Source organism: Chinchilla lanigera, unplaced genomic scaffold (genome assembly GCF_000276665.1).
Source record: "Chinchilla lanigera isolate Chin_1 unplaced genomic scaffold, ChiLan1.0 scaffold00068, whole genome shotgun sequence".
Lineage (NCBI taxonomy): Eukaryota > Metazoa > Chordata > Mammalia > Rodentia > Chinchillidae > Chinchilla > Chinchilla lanigera.
In genome coordinates, this window is record NW_004955469.1 from 3,098,510 (window position 1) to 3,117,633 (window position 19,124).

Genomic DNA, 19,124 nt, shown 5'->3' on the forward strand with positions numbered 1-19,124 from the left:
GGCTTATGTTGTAATCAGCATTTACGAGGGAATAGATTTAATACAGGACAATTATTTTCTGAACTAATGTCACAAATACAAAGACAATTTTTAGAGTTATAAGAGAATAAGAGTGAGATCTGAAATCTAAATAAAGTGGACAACTTTCTTGAAAACCTAAATGAACTTGAAAAGAATTAGAAAATCTTGAGGCTAGTGTGCAAAGAAGAAACAGATAATTATCAGTGAACTAAGTTCCTCTGAAGACAGCCTCAGGAAGGAGTGTGATGGTTGACAGCCAGGTGAGGATGGAGACGGAGTTCTGTGGGGACCTTGTCTCCAGTTTTGAGTTTTTACTGACGGTTCTGCTGTCCCGATCCCCACAAGAGTCCAGGGGCCCGTTTTGGATGTGGCCTCCAAGGCTCCTCCTCAAACAGGGCCGCTGAAGCAGGGTCAGGATCTTCTCCAGCTGAGCCCAAAGCCCCACAGCCAACGAAAAAATGACTTGTGGAAAAGCAGAGCCAACAGCAGGAGGCCGCCTCTCACTCGGTAGCAACAGCGATGTCAGGCTTAAAGCAGGGCACAGGAGAAGACCTGTGTAAAGTTACTAGCTCATAACCGTGAGACAAAGCAAAGCAAAGCAAAACACCACCCTGCTTTGGGGATGCTGCCAGCTTCAGGGTGAGCCTGTCCTGTTGGGGCCCTGCCTTCCTGCTCTGCCAGGACTATGAACCATCTGAGGTCTTCAAGGCTGCAGGTCTCAGGTCCTGATGGCGCCCAGAAGCACTCACTGCCCAGCAAGCAAGGCCAGGAATTTTGTCCTCCACAGGGGCCTGGGGAGACTTCAGGCTGAGGTTTCAAAGCCACTCTAGAGGCCAATGTGGGCCAGGGTCTCCTGGCAAGACCTGTCTCCTTGGGGCCATACAGCCCAGTCCTACAGCTAGCTGAGGTTTTGGGGAACTCCTGTAGTGTGGTCCTGCTCCCCAGGCTGCTCTCAGCCTCATCCTGGGGGTGGGGGCGAGGCGGTGGAGGAGGTGCATCATTTGGTGGCTGTGGTCAGCTGTGTCTCACCTCTGAGAGACACCAGCCACCTTGGCATGCATCCTGCCTGCTTGCCAGTTTAGGATAGCCCCTGGTGGCCTCAGGAAGAAGGAAATCACTTGGAGGAGAGAGGTGCTTTTGAGGAACTGAGGCCAGCCAGTGCCCAGGGCTCCAGGATGCCTGGGGAAGCATCTGGGTCCCTTTTTCATAGGGCTGATGTCTCAGAGCTGGTGCTTTCTAGGTTAACGAGTCTCTCCCTTGTGCAGCTTGTTGTTTTTTGTTTTACATAGATTTTACTTTCTAGAGCAGTTTTACGTTCACAACAAAACGGAACAGAAAGTGCAGAGCCCTGTATACCCCTGCCCACACATTTGCTGTTCCCTGACATCTGGGCCAGACAAGTGTGTGTGTCCCAGCTGGCCTGAACACTCCCTGTCACCTGAAGTCCACATCCGGCTCACCACAGGGAGCCTAGGGGTTTGGACAGTGCAAAGTAACACATTGTGTCGTGTCCTAAAAGTCCAGTTCTCTGCCTACGGGTGCCTCCTTGCCCTGTAATCCTTGGCACCATTTGACCTTTTTACTGTCTCTATAGTTTTCCCAGAATGTTATAGAATGGAAACCACATGTCTTTCAGGCTTATGTCTTTCACTCAGTAACATTCCCTTCAGCTTCCATTTCCACGGCTCACAGCTCATTTCTTTTGGTGCTGAGCCCTACGCCAGAAATATTACAGTGTGTGTTCCACACATCTCCTGGAGCACGTTGCAGGTGCTTCCAGGTTTTGGCACTTAGGAATAAAGCTGCTGTAAACATCTGTGTGCAGGTTTTTGTGTGGGCATAAGTTTTCAGCTCCTCTGGGTAAATATTAAGGACCATGGCTGCTGGATTGTGTGGAAAATGTTCAGTTTGGGGTTGTTGCTTCCTTCTTAACAGCTTCACTGAGGTATAACTGAGGTGCAGTACCCTCCCCACATCAGGTGCACAGTGGGATGCGTTCAGAGACCATCTATGGCCGTGCTCGGGCCTCAGGTCACTTCCTCACTACAGAAGGCTGCTTCAGGGCCACTTCAGTCAGTCCTCCAACGCCTGCCTGGCCCCAGTGCCCGCACTGTGCTCGGCTCTGGGTCACCACCAGGCCTCCACAGAAATGAGGTCCTACAGCCTCTGCTTTCGGGTCTGGCTTGTTTCACTTAGTGTGGTTTTGAAGCCCATTCATCCATGTTTTACCCACAGGAAGTTTCCTCTTTTCTTCTGCACAGAGTGTTTTGCACTATGTACGGTCTCCATTGTGTGTTCATCCATGACCACAGGCAGATATGTGGGCTACTTCAGGGGATGGAGCTGGGGGTGGGTTGGGGTGGGGGCTACTGGGAACAATACCACCGTGATCACTGCACAAGTCTGTGCGGACTTCTGGAAGGGACAGGCCGCTGGCTCACTCCGTCCCCCCACCCAGATGATGTGGACTGGGGTGGAGGGAGGCACAAGGGAGAGAGGAGAGAGCAGCTCTGCCCTCACCGCAAGCCAGCAAGGCCTGGGCTATGGGACCAACGGCAAGGCCTCTGTCCAGGTCCTCACTCCCCACCACCCTCCCGCCTGCCCAGCAAGCTGCTCTAACAAAAGGTCAGGGCTGGAGAGAGGGTGGTGTGTTTATTTCCTGTCTCCATGGCACTGGTCTGCAGTGTGGGGTGAGCTGGGAGGAGCGCCCGCGCCACCGCCCCGCTGATGTTATCAGCAGTCATCAGAATGACTCCTGTCCACGCTGTCCATCCTTCCTCCCTCCCACACCCACACTCCACAGACCCCGGCCCAGGCTCCTCCGTGGGTCTCCTGGTTTTGCTCGTGGTGTGTCTCTGTGATCCCCAGCACGAAGAGAGGCAGCTGAAGCAACTGGCATCCGTGGCAGAGCAGCTCACAGAAGGTAAGAGGCTGGCATAAGGCGACATGTCTTAGGAACAGTGTCTCTCTCCTCCTGAAGGCCCAGTGCTCCCTCTCTAGGAACAGGAGACCCTGCAAACCCCACAGGTCCTTAGGCACATGGACAGCATAATTTTAATCATTCTCACATAATGTAGAATGTACCAGATACTGAAGAAAGCATTCTCCAAAAGTCAACTCGCTCCAACTTTATGACGACCTAACAGGCAAGGAACGGCCAAGGTCACACAGGCCAGAGAGCCACGAATGGCTCCCACCTTCAGGTGCTGCACCCTGTGGCCCGTGGTTTTTTTTTCTTTTTCTCAAGTCATTTTTTCTAGTAGTTTTATAGAGGCATAATTTATAAACCATTCATCCCACCCTTCTGAATGACATTAGTAAGCTTGTAACCTTGTGTAAGCATAACAACAGCCCCAAGCTGAGCATACTTCTGCTGCCTCAGGAAAGGTTCGCAGTGTCTATGTGCAGTTGCTGTTGGTCCCAACTGCCACCCTGCGGCATCTACTAACCTACTGTCTCTGTAGGTTTGCCTGGCATTTCATGTGAGCAGACTCATGTAATATGGGATCCTTATAGTCTGGCTTCTTTCACTTAGTGTGATGTTTCTGAGGTTGATCCATGTTGCAGCAAGGATCAGCCTGTCATTCTTTTTTTTATGGCCAAGTGATATTCCACTGTAGGACTGTACCCATTTTCTTTATCCATGCAGCAGCTCATGGACTCTGGCTGTGATAATAAAGCTGCAGTGAACATCTGTGCGGAAGCCTTTGTGTGGACACGTGGTATTTCCCTCGCTCTTTGTGCACACGTGTGAGTAGAATTGCTGTATTGTACTAAATTTCTCTACAACAATCTGTTGAACTTCTTTCCAAGTTGCTGCACCATGCTGAAAGCCCACATAGGGATCTGACAGTCTGGGAAGCCTGGGTGCAAAGCCCCTCAGAGCCCCAGAACCACGTGGACAGCGTGGCAAGGCTGTCACTGGTAGTTGGTGTCCTTTGGTCGCTTGGTGTTTTCTGATGTCCAGGAAACAGGTGGAGAAGCAGCTCAGTGTTTACCTCCTTATCCGAACAAACTGTCCAGGGACAGGGAGTGGGCAGGGCAGCCGGTGAGCCACAGGGGAACCACAGTACATGTGGAGCCACCGACAGCTGCAGCGTTTTGGGAGACCAGTGTCAGCATGCGGCTGCAAAAGTCGCCAAAGGCCCAGCTCCGGAAGCCGGAGATCCCCCCAGTGTGGCTTTGTCCCGAGAGGCCCAGTGAGGATGACAGGGAGCCAGCTGCCTGGAAAACCCCACTGGGTGGAGCTCTGCCGCCCCACCGAAAGGTGGATCTGGGCTGTGCTGCCCAATGTGTCAATGGCTCAGAGCTGCACGGATGCTCCAGTGCAGTGCAGTCCCTGTGTTTTGCCCCTGCTGGCTTGTATTCGCTTGCCGAACTGCTACCCAGCATGACTGGTGCTTGTGTTCCCCGGTCACTCCCCACCCAATGCCTCGTGTTTGACAGGGCTCAGTTTCGGAACACAGGAGGTGCCCGCTGAATAGTTTGGGGATGAGGAAACTGCATGAGCAGCCAGCTTTACTAAAAAAGCAATTCAGATGCTCTGCTGTTTGCTGAGCTGGCAGAGAAGTACCAGACCTGGTACTTCTGGTACTTTATTGCCAGGGAACTGGCAATAAAAAGCTGGCGAGCTGAGCTCACAGCCCTTGAGCCAGAAGCAATGGCTTTATCCTGAGTTTGACCTGAAAAACCCAACCCTTCAGCTCCCAGGAGTGGCCAGAGCCATGGAAATCAAGAGCCTGAAGTCAGCTGTACAGGACAGGGTCAGGTGTCTGTACTCCGTGCAGCAACCAGTGTCACAGCAGTGCCTAGTGGGGAAATCAATGTCCAGGGTCCAGCCATGAGGCCAGGTTGTACTGGAGGGGACAGGTCTCCGACTGTCCATGCAGCAATGCTACCTCCAGTCAGTAGCCAGCTAGCCCAGGGCAGGGGTCCTCCTTGAGAACCCAGAGTGCCTGGCACCCGAGTTCTCGCAGGCACAGGCAAGGCTTGGTAGTCCCAAACCCAGGATATCTTTGTGCTCCAAATCATGGGGTGAGGGGCGCCACACAGCCCTGCAGGCCTGGACCGACTCTTCCATGTCCACAGGGCCAGGCTGCTGCTCTGCCAAGATACCCTGCACTACCTTCCTCCACCTGCCCTGGACAGGAAAGCTGTCCTAGCTGCAAGGCATGGGGGCATAAAGCTGTATGGTTTGGGGGCAACAGAGGGCAGGGAGTGGGGCCATCTGAAGCTGGGAACAGAACCAAGAACTTTGGTGCTGCAAGGGGCTCTGACTGCTGACTGCCTTGCTTTGTGCAGCTCATGTGGAGCAAGGCCTGCTGTCTAACAAGGCCACCCGCCAGCACCACTGGCAGCTTGCGGACCTTTCTCAGGATGTGACCTCCCACATCTGATCCTGAGGATCAGACCTACTGCAGAGTCTGTTGATACAGAGCCCAGGTGGCAGCTGGACATGAAGGCCACAGGGCCCCCAAGGAGCGGCTAGATTGTGCTGTCTCATCTGCACCTAGCACGAGGGCTCGAGTGTCAAGGACAGCTGAGGTTTAGACGTGTTGAAACGGTCATGGATTGGAGCTCAATAGGGGGGATTCCAGCAGAGTCCTAGACTGGAACCTTGCAGAACTGGCCCGAGGTTACAGCTTCCTAAGAGAAACAATGCCCAGAAGAAGGGAACAGTGGAACCCCAGCCACAGACAGCACATTCTGTCCACAGGCTCACAACAGCCTGCAAAATAGACACACACTGCGGTCCCAAGTTCAGCCTCTCCATTTCCTCCGCCGGTGAGCTTGGCCACACACACCCTGGGGGTGAGTGGGCCTCCTCACATTGGCCCTATTGCCTGCCCTTGGGAACCAAGAGGCAATTCAGTCTTGGGTACAAGCTCCAAACACAAGGCCTTGGGGAGGAGAGGCTGCAGTGGGGTAAGAAGGTTGTGCAGTGGATGGAACCCCCAGGATCAGGCCCATGGAGCGGCCACTGGCGCCGGCTGGTGGCCTTGCTGGATGGCAGGCACCGCTCCACACGGCTTCCCAGAGCCGTCTGCTCACTACTGTCCCACGTGCAGCCTCTCTGGCTCCCTAGAACTTCTTGCTCCCCAGGGTGTCAGCTTGCAGTGCTGTCAGCATCAGAACCTCTGGGTCTCTCGCAGGAAGCAGCACCTCACGCTCTGGCAGGAATGCTGGGGACAGGGCAGACTGGTCTGCAGATGTGGGGCAGCCTGTGTGACATCGACCTGACCGTCCCTCATGTGGGAGGGTCCCTCATGTGGGAGGGAAGGTCTGCAGAGGGGAAGGGGCACTCTTTCCACACGAGTCTTGGCTGAGCAGTTACCCGCCCCATGTTCCCACTGGCCTTTTGCCTCAGCTCACACGGTATAGAAGGAACAGACTCCTCCCCTTCTGTCTCCCCCACAAAAAGGCTGCCTGGGAGACCGGGGCACAGATGCACACAGGTACTGTAGTTCCCTTGAGTTCAAGGGTCATAAGGCTCAATGCCCACCACACGTGCACGTGTGCACACACAGGTATGTACACACACTGTCTCAGACTGAGCATGAAAAAGAAATCACTAGCAAGTGCCTGGATGAGTTGGGCAGACTTCGCCATGTCTGGGTGTCAGGACTAGCTTAGTTACAGACGTGTGGCTAGTACAGCCACGCACTCTGGGGCTCCGAGGAGGCCAAGCTACTGTGGAGGAACCCAAACCAGAGGCACAGCTCAGCTCCTGTCAGGGACCCCAGGCGACCCATGGCTACCTGCCTGCCACCTGCCTGCCACACCCTCTCCCATCTCACCAGTCACCCAAAGCGGGGGCAGGTGGGAAGGGAAGGGAGCTGGAGGCTGGGGCACAGGGAGGGGCTCGCACAGGCTGGGCGCCTCCCAGGGGAAGGGTCGCTGAGCAGCCTTGTGTCACTGTGAAGGCCTTCCTCTGTAGTCAGCAGAGCATATGTACAGGGCTGGTCTGGGCACCACAACCTGACTGTGAAAGGGAAGTAGGAGCCAGGGGTGCAGGGGAGCTCCTAAAGCCAGGTCTGCTCCCTGGGCAGGGACCCTGCGGCTCAGGTAGGCAGGGCAGAAGAGGACTTCCGGTCTGACCACCTTTAAGCATCACTCTGCAGGGCTGGAGGGGCGGGCGGGTGGCCTGCCTGGGACAAGGTAGCCAACAAAGGACACAGTAAGGTGCACGACAGGTCAGTCTCAGGGCTTCCAGCCTGGCCCTGCAGGTCCTGCACAAAAGTGGGGGTACCAGGTACAGAGCCAAACCATGTCACCAGGGGCTCCCAGTGTGGGCCCGGAGCCTAGTCCTGACCCTTCTTAATGCCTCCACCTGGCAGGGCAGGGCCAAGGAACCACAGTGGCTGCATTTTGTTGAAAACTATCATGTTTCATTAAAAACTGGCTCTAAGCATGAAGAACGTATCCAGGAAACACATCCCAACATCCTTTGCTCCACAAAACATGATTCATTCATGGCGAGGTTCCCGAGGCCACATGGTGCCCAGCCCCGTGTACCCAGGCCAGGTCTGAGGTGCTGCCCTGCGCTGGTAAAAGGCCACTGAGAAAAGCTACACCTGAGGGTGGGAAGGCCCTAGAGCACCATGTCCACGAGAGGAGGAAGCCAAACTCAGGGGACATGGCAGCCCGTGCTGCTGAGGGCTGTGCTGCGGGGCACTGGCTCTGTGCCCAGAAGGCCACTGGGAAAGGAAGTGGAGGGAAGACCTGGGCTTGCAGGTCTCCCTCCTCCTGGGGCAGGGCTGGGCCTAACTTCCTCCTCAGAACGGGGCCCAGAGGCGGCTCGGGACACCCCAGACAGCCTGGCTCTCCCACTTGGGGTCCCTCTCCAGCCACAGCAGCCAGGCTGCGCAGTCCCCACAGCAGCCCAGCCAGTGGGCAGGAGGTGTCATTTTCTCATAGGACACCACCACGGGGCCACTCACAGCTCACCCCAGGCACCTGGTGAGCAAGGGACCTCCCTTCTCCCCGCCACACCCAGCTGCACCGAGACAGCACGGCTTCAATTCCTATGGTCACCTCCACTCTTCTGGGGGTTCCAGTTGAGCCCACAGCCCACGATAAAAGGGAATGGCATGGTCCAGGGCCTGGGTGTCCCTGTGTGCCCGGGAATGGAGGTACTAGCTGAACAGGGCAGGCGCCTGCCACCTACTCCCACACAGGCCTCCACAGGAGAGGGTACAGCAGAGGTCAGCGTCAAGTGGGCATCAGAAGAGGCTGGGGGAGGCCTGGACAGGTGCATCATGGTCCCGGATGTACTGTAGGATGTCCATCTCGTCCATTGCTTGGATCTGCTGCTGCTGCTTCTGCTGTGTGACCTCGGCTTCTGACAGGCCTGATCTGGAGGGCACAGCTGGTTTCCTGGGCAGTGCTGGCTTCTCTGCCATGGGTGGCTTGGGCTTAGGCTTGGGCTTAGGCTGGGGCTTGGGTTTGGGCTCAGCCCCTAGGTTCAGAATCTGGTCCAAGTCCTCCTCAACTCTATGCAAACAAAGAGAACATCTGTGAATATGAGCAACCCCCACAAAAGCAGCAAGATCCCAAGCAGGGTCACTCCCCATACGGCACCGCTGCAGGTTGGGCCATCGCTCCCCTACCCCTCCCAGCCTGGAGAATCAGAAGGGCAGGGCTTACTGCTCCTGCACCTCCACAGCACACTGGGCCCTGGGAGGCCTCCTGAGAGCTGCTCCTCAGGAGGCCTCACCTGAACCCCAGGCTTTGACAGGATGCTCCTTCCAGCCTCTGTGGGAACAAGTGCCTGCTGCCCTGTTCCAAGGTCCAGCTCCACACCAGACACATTATCTTATCTGCAAACACCACTCCAGTAGGTGCGTCCCTGCTCCGACCCTGCAGAGGGGCAGTGGAGGCCCGGGAGGCAGAGTGGCTTGCAGAGATGCCTGCACAGCAGCACCTGCTGGCACCTGGATGTCTGACCCAGGAGGCCGAGCACACAGCCTGACCAAGTTCACCTGGAGAAAGAGTAAGCGGGGTGCTGGTGCTGGTGGTGCTCTGAGTGGTCCTGGGTGGGGTCTGCCTTCCCCTCTGGGGCCACAAAGCCCTTGAGACTAGAGTGGCCTCAGCTGGGGCCCGCAATGCTCACTCATGGCCTGGAACTCTGATTGCCCACTGGCAGGCGGGGTTGGTACTGCACAGCTATGTGCAGGGGCACTGGCTTTGCTCACCAGGCGGCCGCAGGCCACCCCTCCCTGGGCCTCAGTCTCACCATCTGCACAAGGATGTTCTTACCCTGCCAGCCTCATGGGATTCTTGTAAGGACTGAGTAAAACAGCGAATGGAAAGTGCTCTCGAGCCTAAGGGAATACCACCCAGGCTGGGTGCTAGGAGCGGGACAGAGCGACAGAAGAACAGAGCAGCAGCTGCCTCCATCCTCAGCTGGCCTGATGGGAGGCTCGCTCTGGCTAGGGTCAGAGCGGGCATCCCCAGGGCTGGAGAAGGCATGGGCAGGGCAGGCTGGAAAGGTTTCCTAGGAAAGGGAGAAGCAGGGCAGGCCTGGGGTGGGTGGGGGAGGGAGCAGGAAGGGGGTCAGGAGCAGAGAGAAAAGGTCTGGGAATGGGAGCTAAAGGAGGAGCCTGGTCATCTGAGGGTGGGTCCAGTTCTGATGCCAGCCGGGAGTGGAGGGCAGAGTGGACAGGAGGACCATGCTCAAGCACTTGGCAAGGGCCTGTGGGGATGTGATGGTGCCGCACAGCATCGCCTCAGGGCTGCTGCCAGGACCGGCTGCTAACCACACCAGCCACCCTGCCTGCTTCCCGGGGGAGCTCCTGCCATGTGGCTTGGGTCCCCAGGAGAGAACTGAGAGCTTGCTGGATGGCAGAGAAGTGAATGAAGGTACCCTTCCCATCCAGACCCAGAGGCCCTGGCCTGAGCCAGTCTCCAGAGACAGGGGTGGCCTTGGTGTTACTCATGGACAGGGCTCCACTGCGCCTGGCTCCCTGCATGCAGTGGCGCTTCCAAGAATCACTTGGGTCTGCTGCTGGCTCCCTGTGCATCCTCCAGAGGGCTGAGTAAGGTGGCCCTGGAAAAGCTCCAAGGGCCAGAATTATGCTCAAATAGGGCCCTTAGGAAAATAAAGCAGCAGCTAAAAACCTGCGCCTGACTTCAGCTTCCATCGCGTGGCAATGCAGGGACCCTGCAGCAGGCAGCAGCTGGGCAGGAGAGGTGCAGTGGGTGGTGGCCACGGCGGAGGTGCAGTGGACAAGGTGCGGCTTGTGCAAGGACAGAGGTGGCTGCACCAGCCCCCGCTTCCCACACTCCCTGCCTTTACATGGGTTTCCGAGTCACAGCTAGGACAGGTCTCTGCCCATGAATCTAACTCCCTAGTCTTCTAGGCCTGCTGGTGTGAGGTCTACCTGAAGCCCCATCCCACTCCTACCTCCCGCTCAGCTGGGGAGTGGAGGGGACAGATGCTTCTCAGCTGCCAGCCTGGTTCCAGTGCCACCTTGCCCCACTTGCTTCAGGATGGCTGACGGATGGAGGGGTGAAGGTATGAATGGATGAACGACTCTGAATGCTTCCTATGCTGAGGAAGCCCAGTGAGTGCTGCACAGCTGCAGGGAGACACAGAGAAGAATAAAGTATGGTTCCTGCTCTCAGGAAGCTGAGTCTTTATTCCCAGATGCCTGCTCATGAGCATGCAGGGTTCGTTAAGCAGTGACTCCCTGGGTGCTCCATAGGGTGCTAGGAGGCATTCAGAAGAGGGGTCCAGGGACTAGTAAGAGCATGAAATGCCGCTGCATGGCCTGGGCCTGCATGTGACAGGTCTGCTTACCACACGCACTTCCCCAACCTGCCTGGCCACAGAACCTGCTAGAGGGAGCCTTGCAACCCCCACTGAACCATACACTGTGCACTTGGATTGGTAAGTAATGGGCTGAGAATCAAGGATGCCCGAGGCCCAAAGAGCTGTTCCACTAGACACGCACAGCCTGGCCCTGCAGCTCCCCAGGGCTGACCCTAGTATCGGCCTCTCTGTGCCTCGGTTTCTGCCCTAAGGAAAGGATCATAGTCAGGGAGACTACAGGATAAGGAGGAACAGATGCCAGGGGCCTTGGGGAGATGTAAATACAAGAAGCCATCACTGTGACTCAGGCTTGACGGGCACTTAAGAGGACTGTCTAACAGCCTGGGGCTGCTAACGAGAGGTGCGACGACAGCCTCCTGGGGCCACACAAACTGTTCCTGGAACGGGCAGGGCAGTCAGCTTCCTGTAAACCACCAAGCACACCCTGCATCCTGGGGGCAGGAACCCCGCCTGGCTCACCAGGGCAGAGGTCCAGGGAGAGCCTACCGCCCTGGGGCAGGGAAGCAGATTTCCTGGGGGTGGAGAGGCCAGGATAGAGGAAGGCAGGGGCTGCTGCATGCAGAAAGGACCTCTCCCTCCTTCAGTTTTCTGTAAAGGGAACAGCCTCTGCCTCGGAGATGGCAGTGAAAAGTCAGTAGGGTAACAGAGAGAGAGTCTCCTATGCTGCTGGACACCCAGCACTTCTACACAAGTTCTATGCTGACCTGGTGGGACTGGCTCTCCCTTCCCCAGGAGGGGATGCTCCTGGCACACAGGCCACTGTCTGTCATGTCAGAGCTCTGCTCCCTCTGCCTGGGCAGCATGCTACCTATTGTTAGTTTTATTTGCTCCCAAACCTGTGTATGCCGGTTATACTTGCTCTTGAATTTTGTCATGTAATTGTTATCCTTTGCAGAAACTATTAAACTACATGCATGAAGCTGTCACCATGGAACCCACCGAGTTGCCTTGGCTACATCCCTTCCTCCCAAACCCCCGTCACTATTCCTTGGCCACCCGCTGCCACAGGCCTTGACCTCGCCAAGGGCCTTCGCCAGTGACGCTGGGATGGCCCAGAGCTCAGGAAAGCCCTGCCGGAAACAGTGGTACCTGAAGAGTTGGTCAGAGGTCTCCTTGCGACCCAGGCTGGAAGTGAACCCTCCATGCTCACAGGTGGTTGGCAACAGCAAGGGGTCACCCAGGGCAACGGGCCCACCGAGGTCAGGGTCATCAAACAGCTTCAGGGCTGTGGGGAGGGAGGAACATGGTGGGCTGAGAAGTCCTGACTATGCTCTGCTGTCACGGTGCCAGGCACAGTTGCCTGGCTATACCTCCTGGTGCACCTAGAGATGGGCCCCGGTGGGGGCAGAGGAGAACCTGGGGCACCCGCTGGCCTCTGCCTGGCTCCACTTTCTAGTTCTCATGGGCTTCTTGCTGCTTTAAAGCCAGAAGGCCTCTGTGCTCAATGACCTGGGCCCCAGGCCTGTGCGGCCAGATGCCTCAGCTCACCCCACTGCCATACCACTCTCAAGTGCCCAGGTACCAAGTGCTGCCCACCAGTGGGCACAGGGGCGGTAGACACCACGTCACGGCAGCCCTCACCTGCAGGTCTCCCTCTCCTCTCCCACCCGAACTCCTTGTGGACGTCCTTTGGGAGCATGCGCCGTGGCCTCCCCCGGGCAGCCTTTCCTCTATAGGCCTGGCCTGCTGCAGAACTTTCAGGACTCAGCCCAGACACAGCGCCAGCCCCGGCAGTCCCACCCCCGACATCGTCCCTGCCAGCCCACGGGAGGCAGCATTGCTGCTCGGCCCTGCTACAGACTCGTGCTGCTCTGTGGTCGTCGGGTGCTGTCCTGTCTCTCCACAGGTCCTGCTCGCCTGGCCACGTGGTGGGTGCTCATCAAGTGCTGGCTCATCAACTCCCTCCCCTGGAGAAGACTCGGGGCAAGTGTGAAGAAAGGACAGACCCAGGGATGGGGGACAGTCCTAAGGCTGCCAGCTCTGCACGGAGCCCTCCAGTGCAGTCTGTGTGGGCAACACAAAATATTAACCTTAAAATCACAAGGAGCTGGATGCATGCTCGAGGTGGGCCAGTGCTCCTTTTGTGCTGAAATGGTGCCTGGAGCTCCGGGCCCACATCTGTAATGAAGAAAACTGTCTCCCTCCTCCACAGGATGCTTAGAGTAAACATGCAGCCTCAGAACGTTTCCGGCTGTAGGGACATCGGGGCCGCGGCTGGCTTTCTCCAGCCTCTGAATCTGTATCCCAAATGAATAGCATGGGGACCTGCAGCACTGAGCAGGCACCGAGGCAAAGGCACTCACTGTGGGGCTTTACTTACAGTCCATGGGGGGCACGCCCTTGGAAGGGCTCTTCGGGGATAGCCTCCTGCCTGGGCCAAAGAGCTTTCCATCAAGGTCCTCCTCCTCATCAAAGATGGTAAGCCGGGGCAAGGGCTTGGCCTTCACAGCTACCTCAGGGCGTTTCTTGGGCTTCTTGGAGCTGGAGATAAAACACAAACACATGAGGTGAAGATCTCCCTCAAAAGGCCAGCTGACCCACTGGGCACAGGCAGGTGCTAGGCCTATCCGAGGCCTCCGTACACCCGGGCCAGAGAGGACAAGACCAGAAGAGGGCCACACAGAGGCCTGGAGCAGCCCAGTAGCACAGTCTCGGCAGGAGGGCAACTTAAGCAGCCTCACATGTCCAGCAGACGCATCTTCCTGCCTCAGGGGAGACAGGCAGGCCAGTGAGAGAATGAGGAAGGTCTGAGCTGGGGCCAACGTGCAGCTTTCCCAGATCTGACAACAGAATGGGGAACCCCTGCCACTGAAGTAGCCAAGCACTGTGCTTGCGGGGAACGACCAGTGTTGAAGACAGGGAGAAGCAAGCAGCCATCTGGACTTGACCCTGAAGGCCAGACAGCTCCCAGCCCTCCAGGCCCAGGCAGGCCTTGGCTGCTGCTACACACTCATGGGGCCAGAGAACATGCTCTCCTTCCAAAGGCAGAGAAGCCCACAGGCCTGTGCACTTGGGGGCCAGTCTCAGAGAGCCAACTCCACAGCCACACATGCTGTGACCACAGTCTGAGGGCTGGAGGTGGGGATGGGGCGGGGGGAGCAGAAAGCAGCCAGTAAAGACTCTTTCCCCAAGTGTCACGCCCTTGCATGGTGTCCTCAGGGCAACCTGTTCCTTCTGGAAGCCCTTCTGGGACTCAGGATCCCACCTGGCTCTGCTACCATTAGGTCCTGTTACTTCTGTGCAGGCAGGTAGAGAAGGTCCCGCCCAGGGCCAGCCTGCAGCAGGATCGAGGAGGGGTGCCTGGTTCATCTCTCCATCAGGGGGACGTGCAACCCAGACGCTCAGATCTGTGCCCGTCACTGTAAGCGATAGCCACCCTAACCAAACAAACTGGTTTCATTTTGACAAGCTGACCTATTCCCTGTAGCTGCTGCCCGTATTAGCCTTTTTAGGTTACTGCAGATGATGGGAATATGCTTCCCCCTGGAAACTGGAATTGCATGGGTCTGTCTGCCTGGCAGGATGTCCCACTGGTCACTATTCAACCTTACGTGGGTGACACTGGAAAAACTGTGCAGAGAAGCTGGTATTGCCCTAAAATGCGACAAGGCTGACCAGCAGCAGATAAAAATATAGGACCCTGGGCACTTAGGGACAGGGTGTGCCAAGGCCACCATTCCTACGGTCTTGTGCCAGATGTGAGGGAGAAGTCCCGCCTGGCCTGCAGCTGCAGTAGGGAGAAGAGGGGTGGGAGGCCACGGGACAGAGCAGCACGCAGGTGCTCGGGAGCCAAGTCCTGGCAGGGAGTCTCATGGGGCTGGGCTTGCGTGATAACCCAGGAGCTGCTGGCCCAGAGAAGATGAGCGTCTGCCAGAGGCTTAAGGCAAGAGGGGGTGACAGGGACTGGAGTGAGCGTGGTTGCTGCTCAGGGTCCTCTGCTCCCGCCCCTCTGCCTGTCCCCTGGTATGGGAGAACGTGAGGATCACAGAGCGGCCCTGCAGCCCTCTGGGGAGAAAGCAGCATGTTCCAAAGGCGTTGACAGCGGCAGAGACCCAGCTGCAGGGTCAGGAAGCCCCGTCTTAGTCCCTTCACTTTCCGCATGGGGGTCAGGCCAGCAGGGCCACACTCCCACCCTGTGCTGTCCTCAGGGCCAGCCTGTGGCTGGTACTAAGAATGCAGAGAGCCTGGACTCTCCATCCTGCAGCAAGTCTTTCCAGAGAATTCAGCCTCACTCCTTCTACACCCTGCGGCTGGGCTCAGCTATTCTTACCTGCACAGTTCCCCTTCTCTCTGGGCCATGGCAGAGCCACTCGGCCCTCATGACCCCTGTAAATGGACACCAAGAGAGGCCACAGCCCCAGGAGAGATGGCCCCAGCCAAGATCCCCTGGGCCAAAACCCCAGGTAGCCCCGGGGTCCGACTTTGTCTCTCCTGTGGAAGGTAGTGGATGGTCACGTCCGGAAGCCTCTGGATCAGCTGGCAGCTCAGTCTCTGCCCGCCACCATTCTGTCCCTCACCCACGGTAGCCACCCCGCAGCTAGCCCCTTGCCCCTGCATCCAGTAGGAACTGCAGCCGCGAAGAGGGGAGAAGCCCACCCAGTCCTGCTTCCACAGCTGGCAGGGCAGCTCTAGGATGACAGCCGGAAGCTGCCCTCTGCCTCCACACTCGCCACTCCCCTACTTAGGACAAGGAGGTTCCTCGGATCTCTACTTGCCTCCTATCAGCCAGCGGCCCCATGGGATGGGGGGGTCCCAATGACCCCTTTAGAAGGAGCACAGAGAGGGTGAGCGCTGAAGAAAAGGGAAGCACCAGAGAATAACTAAGCATTTGTGCAAGAGCTGTGCGGGATTTCAGCAATTCTCCCTCACGCTTCCTTCTGGCCTTAACACAAAGGGTGTCCAATGCTCCTTCCAGGAGAGGATGCTCCTCTCCAAGCTGCACTGATGGCCTTGCCTTTTCTCTGGAGATGTTTGCCATACTTTGCTGAACTGAGAGGTGAGTATGCAGCCCACAGGCTGCTCAGTTCAGCGACGTCTTACCCCAACTCCCACCCCACCTGGGCTGTCCTGCCCCTACCTTTACCCCTCCGAGGGCAGATAAAGGACCCCAGGAAAGGGTCCTGTCTGGCCCTAAAACTTCAGGCCGTGAGGAGAGAGGGAGTCCCAGCACCAGCGTTCCTTTGCTCCTCCTCCAAAGATCTCTCAGCCATCAGGCCATCCTTCGGGCAGCCATTTGCTCCCTCACAGGCTGTGTGGGACCAGCACTCATGAGCATCTCCCATACACAGGCACCTGGGCCGGGCAATACCAGCGGGCATAGCTTAGACCTGCCACTGTCCCCAGAAGCTCAGAGCCAAGCACAGTCAGACACACATACCAGTCACCACTATACAAGATGTCTAGGCCCAGGGGTAGGAGCCAGCCAGCCTGAGGGCTTGGAGAGTTTCCTAGAGGTGGGCAGGGAACTCAGGGCTGCAGGAGGAGGAGGAGCCCAGGCAGACCAAGGCCCTCTAGACGTCTGCAGGAGCCTGTACAGGTTTGACTAGGAACCTGATGCCTGTGGGTGACAAGGATCCCTCAGGTTTGGGGCAGGCACAGCCCTGCCAGGAGAGGGGCAGGGCAGGGAGCCATTTCCTCAGGCACTCGCTGGAGACTGGCCAGGCCTGGCCTGGGGGCGCAGTCGTGTGAGGGGCAAGCAGGCCAGGAAAACTTCAGGGCATGAACGTGTGTAGGCAGGCACCGTGTGCAGGGCACTGTCCACGATGCTGCTGGGTCTTGGGCCACACTGACCCTTTCCTCCCCTTCCCCCACAGCACTCGCTCTTCCTTCTCCTCCATGGCTATGTCAGGCAGCTCGGCTCTGTGATGCCATTACCAACGTGCTCCCAGCACCAACAGGAGACAAGTTCCACCACGCTACGGCGACAGAGGCCTCTTCCCCGGAAATGGTTAGAACTGAGTCACCAAGGATGGGTGTGAGCATCATGCCGAGAGGTCCCCAGTGTATAGAACTACAGTGCCTGGCCCGTGTGAGCACGCTGGTGCTGCACAGACACCGGGCTCCTGCTGTGGGCCTGACAGGAGACAGATGCACAGACCCCGCCACATTCTGCAGGCGGCGGCGCAGCACATGTGGGCGAGAGGCGGCAGCTGCCAAGGATGACAGCTCCCCAGCTCTGACCAGCCAAGAAGCATGCGGCTCCCTGCAGCTCAGCCACTTGTGGTGACAGTGATTGACACATAAGAGCATCCTCCCTCTGACCACCCAGGGCCTGTGGCGGTGTTCCAGATCCACCCGCCTCGCTGGTCCCGTTACGGGGCCCAGCAATGTGGATACCAGCACCCAGCGGAGGAGTGTGCAGGCCTGGCAGAGTCATCTCCCAGACAGATCCAGCTTGACTGGGTCCGAACAGGAGGCAGCAGGTCCTTCCACAGCCAAGACACACAGACTGTGACCTGCAAAGCTCGGTTGACGTTTAACCAAATAGGGACATCAACCTTTGTTCCTCTGATGTAGCTTTCCTGCTTTGAAATAAAGCACTTTTCATTATTTTCACCTTAAATTCAACTGTTTGTTTTTCCAATTAGAGTTTCTGCGTGTAGGTAAGTGAACCGCAGAGGCACCCCAGGACAGCGGCTTGCAGCGGTGCCTATGAGGGGCTTCCCTGCAGAGCAGGAGGGAAGGAGCCTGAGAAGGACCAGACAGGAGGAGGAATGGAGGCAAGAAACCTGCGCTCCAGGCAGATGACGGCCCTGTGTAAGTGCCATGGGGCCCAACGTGGCATGGTGCTGGGCTGCACAGCTGGGTGGCAGGTACCTGGATGTGAGGGAAGCTGGCATGTCCTGTGGGCTCAGGGCTTCTGGCTTTGCCAAGGGCCCAGCAGCAGAGGAGAATGCAAGAGGACCCACATATGACCAGGCCCCTCCCTACTGGTGAGTGGGTACAGAGGCTGCTCACACAGAGCCATGGTGAAGCCCGGGGGCACGTGAGCGTGGGGCAGGGGCACGGCTCAGGCCACTGTGTTGAGTGCTGAGTGCTGAGGCTCACACACACCAGGCTCACATACACCTCCACCTCAGCAGGCTTCAGGATCGCCTCAACAAGGAAAGGGCCCAGGGCTGGGGATACAACGCCTGCCTGGAAGCTCAAGGTCCTGAGTTTGATTTCTGGTACCCCCCCAAAAAAGGGAAGGAACCATGTGGGGAGCTGCCTTGGCTCCAGAGATGCCTGCCACTGCTTCAGTGCCAGTTTCATCCTCTTAACGGCCAGCCTGGCTCTCCGGGTCCTCCAAGCCTGAGTCTTACCCTGGGGACCAGGACTCCAGCAGGGGCCAGAATCTTCTCATGCACCACCCACGACTGGAAACCCGGCTGTCTCACCCGCAGGGCTGTGAGCCCCTGTCCTGCTCACACCCACATTGCCTGGGGACTCAGTATGCAAAGGGACAAGGGCCAGGCCACACGTAAGGTAGGACTCTGAGCCACAGCCCGTGGCAAGCAGCTCAGAAGCCCAAACCAGTCCTGCAGCGGTCAGCCCCAAACGCCCAAGGTTGGATCCGGATCGGCCAGTTTCCCAGTCACCTCCATTTCCAGCGCAGTAAGGCTGGCCAGGAAGGCCAAGCAAGTCCCCCACCTGACCATTTGGCGTGCAGCACCTCCCACTGTTCGTTCCCCACACCAGCAGCCTCCAGCGCACACACCAAGCCTTCCCTTCTGCCCACTGTGAAGCTTCCCACAGCCCTGCTGCCCAGTCCCTGCACATGCAGGGCATGGTGGCCGATGCCTCCCCGGCTGTGGCAAGCTCAGGACAAACTGCCTTTGCTTGTTCTTATCTGGGCGGTCTTTACTTATACCTCTGCCAACACCCCACCACACTCCAATGCTGCATTACTGGGGAAGCCGGCCCAGCTCCTGGCCATCCTCACTCAGGGTGCCTACCACCCAAGTTGCCAAAGAGGACAGCACAGACATGAGGGCTGGGAATCCACATCTGGCACAGGGAGGAGTCTCGGGACGAAGGGAAGTCACGGCCAGCAGTCAGAAGACACCCCGCTGCTGCTGCTCCTGTGGACCTTTGGGAGGCTCCTTGGTGGTAACAACGATAGGCTGTTGGACCTCACAGATTAAGGACTTTGTCATGCTGTGGATGTGGGACCACCTCAGGCAAGAGAATGGTGGTCTCCCAAGATGCCATCCCCCAAGCAACCCGACCACCATTAATCCTGTCCAGGGCTCAGCTCAGTGGGACCATTCTTCCCAGCGACAGAGGC

At 57.5% G+C, this 19,124-nt stretch overlaps 1 protein-coding gene and 2 long non-coding RNA genes across 7 annotated transcripts in view; 2 read left to right on the plus strand and 1 right to left on the minus strand.

The window, feature by feature from the left end:
* The first annotated feature begins 2,591 nt into the window (after window positions 1–2,591).
* Window positions 2,592–11,938, plus strand: LOC102016369. Its single transcript, XR_263427.2, has 3 exons — window positions 2,592–2,944; window positions 3,671–3,771; window positions 11,751–11,938. It is a non-coding gene; the product is annotated as an uncharacterized LOC102016369 (long non-coding RNA).
* Window positions 7,388–19,124, minus strand: part of Hs1bp3 (HCLS1 binding protein 3) — a 28,022-nt gene continuing 16,285 nt past the window's right edge. For 4 of the 5 annotated variants that reach the window (XM_005400353.1, XM_013522655.1, XM_005400354.2 and 1 more), the window contains 3 exons: window positions 13,176–13,336; window positions 11,945–12,080; window positions 7,388–8,514 (listed from right to left, as the gene is read on the minus strand). In XM_005400353.1, the coding sequence (XP_005400410.1) occupies window positions 8,244–8,514; window positions 11,945–12,080; window positions 13,176–13,336 (568 nt within the window). In that variant the 3' untranslated portion in view covers window positions 7,388–8,243. Of the gene's footprint in view, window positions 8,515–10,426; window positions 10,602–11,944; window positions 12,081–13,175; window positions 13,337–19,124 lie in introns of all 5 variants that reach the window. The other variant, XR_001236990.1, reaches the window with a different exon arrangement.
* Window positions 13,343–17,417, plus strand: LOC106150263. Its single transcript, XR_001236991.1, has 2 exons — window positions 13,343–15,851; window positions 16,669–17,417. It is a non-coding gene; the product is annotated as an uncharacterized LOC106150263 (long non-coding RNA).